At 43.6% G+C, this 1487-nt stretch overlaps 1 protein-coding gene across 1 annotated transcript in view; it reads left to right on the forward strand. All coding sequences in view use genetic code 11, as the record gives it.

Moving 5' to 3' along the window:
* The window catches only part of EGR_10858 (Protein argonaute-2), a gene marked incomplete at both ends in the record, with an annotated part of 6014 nt that overhangs the window by 899 nt on the left and 3628 nt on the right, over window positions 1-1487 (forward strand). Inside the window, one exon of the mRNA XM_024500107.1 lies at window positions 581-695. Coding sequence (XP_024345481.1) covers window positions 581-695 — 115 coding nt within the window. The remainder of the gene's footprint in view (window positions 1-580; window positions 696-1487) is intronic.

Consider the following 1487-nt stretch of genomic DNA (forward strand, 5'->3'; position numbering starts at 1 on the left):
AACCAATCGGTCATTCACTCAATTGGGAATATTTTGGTTAGCGGGTGTGAATGTTGTTACCCAGGGTAGAGGTGTAGAATAGATTGGGTTTCTTTAGACGATATTGCTAGAGGGTTTAGTTAAGACATGGCATCGTTGTGGGGAGGACAGTTGTGGATACGCATGCGGAAGGCGGTATCACTTGGTAGTGGGCTTACCACACTTGTAACATACACAAGGTTACAGCAACAACGTTATCAAGGGAACGAACCTGACAGAACGAATTATGTGATGATCATATTGAGATTGTATGATATCCAACTAGCAACCTATTAGTAAGGAAAGGTGTTCAATTTGTAGGTATAATATATTTATGATTATTTTGCCACTTCCATCCTTGTTGCTCTTTTTAGGGAAATACTGAGAAATAAATACGGAGATGGCAGACGGGCAAGTTATTTTGTGATATGAAACATTTGTAGTGTGTAGAGTGCAGTGTGGACTGTTTGGTTCGTTCTGTTGTTAATTGACCTGTGGTAGGAAATGGCCTGAACCGTTTGGGTGGCCATGTTTCCCATCGTCCTGCTTGCGGTTAATATAGCTCGTGCGTTCGTGCAGGTGCCCACACGTCTACGTATGCATCCACATCCTGCTTTTGTTGATGTTGTGGTTGTAATACCCGAAGTTAGGAAGGTTTATAAATTGGAGGAGGAGGCGTAAGATCATGGAGTCCGGTTCATTGTATAGGAGAAAATGAGATAATTCGGCACTTGGTGTGTCCGAGTGTGTTCTTTGGAGAGTGATAGTGGTGGTGGTAGTAGTAGTAGTGTTACTGTAGTATTGGTGGTGTTACTGTTAGGAACTGTCACTGTGATGAGGTTATTTGTTATCGTGGGATGGCAAGCAGAGTCGGCGAAAGTGGGAGTGCTGTGAATCGCACGGAATGGACACTACGAGTTGTGGATAGGTTGGGTGCGCTAGGATGAGAGACTGGGCTTGTGTGAGATGTTGGACTGCGTTGTGGTGAGTGGTGAGTTCTTATCGGAGAAGGAGGCACCATTGTGGAGGTAGATTGATGATTATCGGTATAGAGGGTGAGTGAATCACCATTGCTTCCTGTCTCGGAGGATAGGGTTGAAAAGTAAGAAGTGCGGGAGCTGTTTGCCTTGACGCTGCTATTGTGTCCCCAGTCAATACGTATGATGTTGGGGACGTGCTTTCCACCCTACATTTGATGCGAGATTTTGGTGGCACTTTTCTGAATAACCTGACGAGTATGGTGTAACTCCATCATTGTACTCTCGATGATTAGGTTGTTTTGGAGTGAATGTATTGTGGAGATCTGGGTTAACGTTAATTTTGTTGGTGTTTTTAGAGCAAGAATTCGTGGTAGAGGCAAAAGTGCTTCGTGTAAGTTTCCACTTGTAGAGCCTTTATGAGGATAAATGAAGGGTATGGTAGTGATAGTGATGCTTGCATTTGTACTCTCAAGATAATTTAGAGCAAGT

The sequence above is a fragment of the Echinococcus granulosus genome (genome assembly GCF_000524195.1).
Source record: "Echinococcus granulosus chromosome Unknown EG_S00285, whole genome shotgun sequence".
NCBI classification, from domain to species: Eukaryota; Metazoa; Platyhelminthes; class Cestoda; order Cyclophyllidea; family Taeniidae; genus Echinococcus; species Echinococcus granulosus.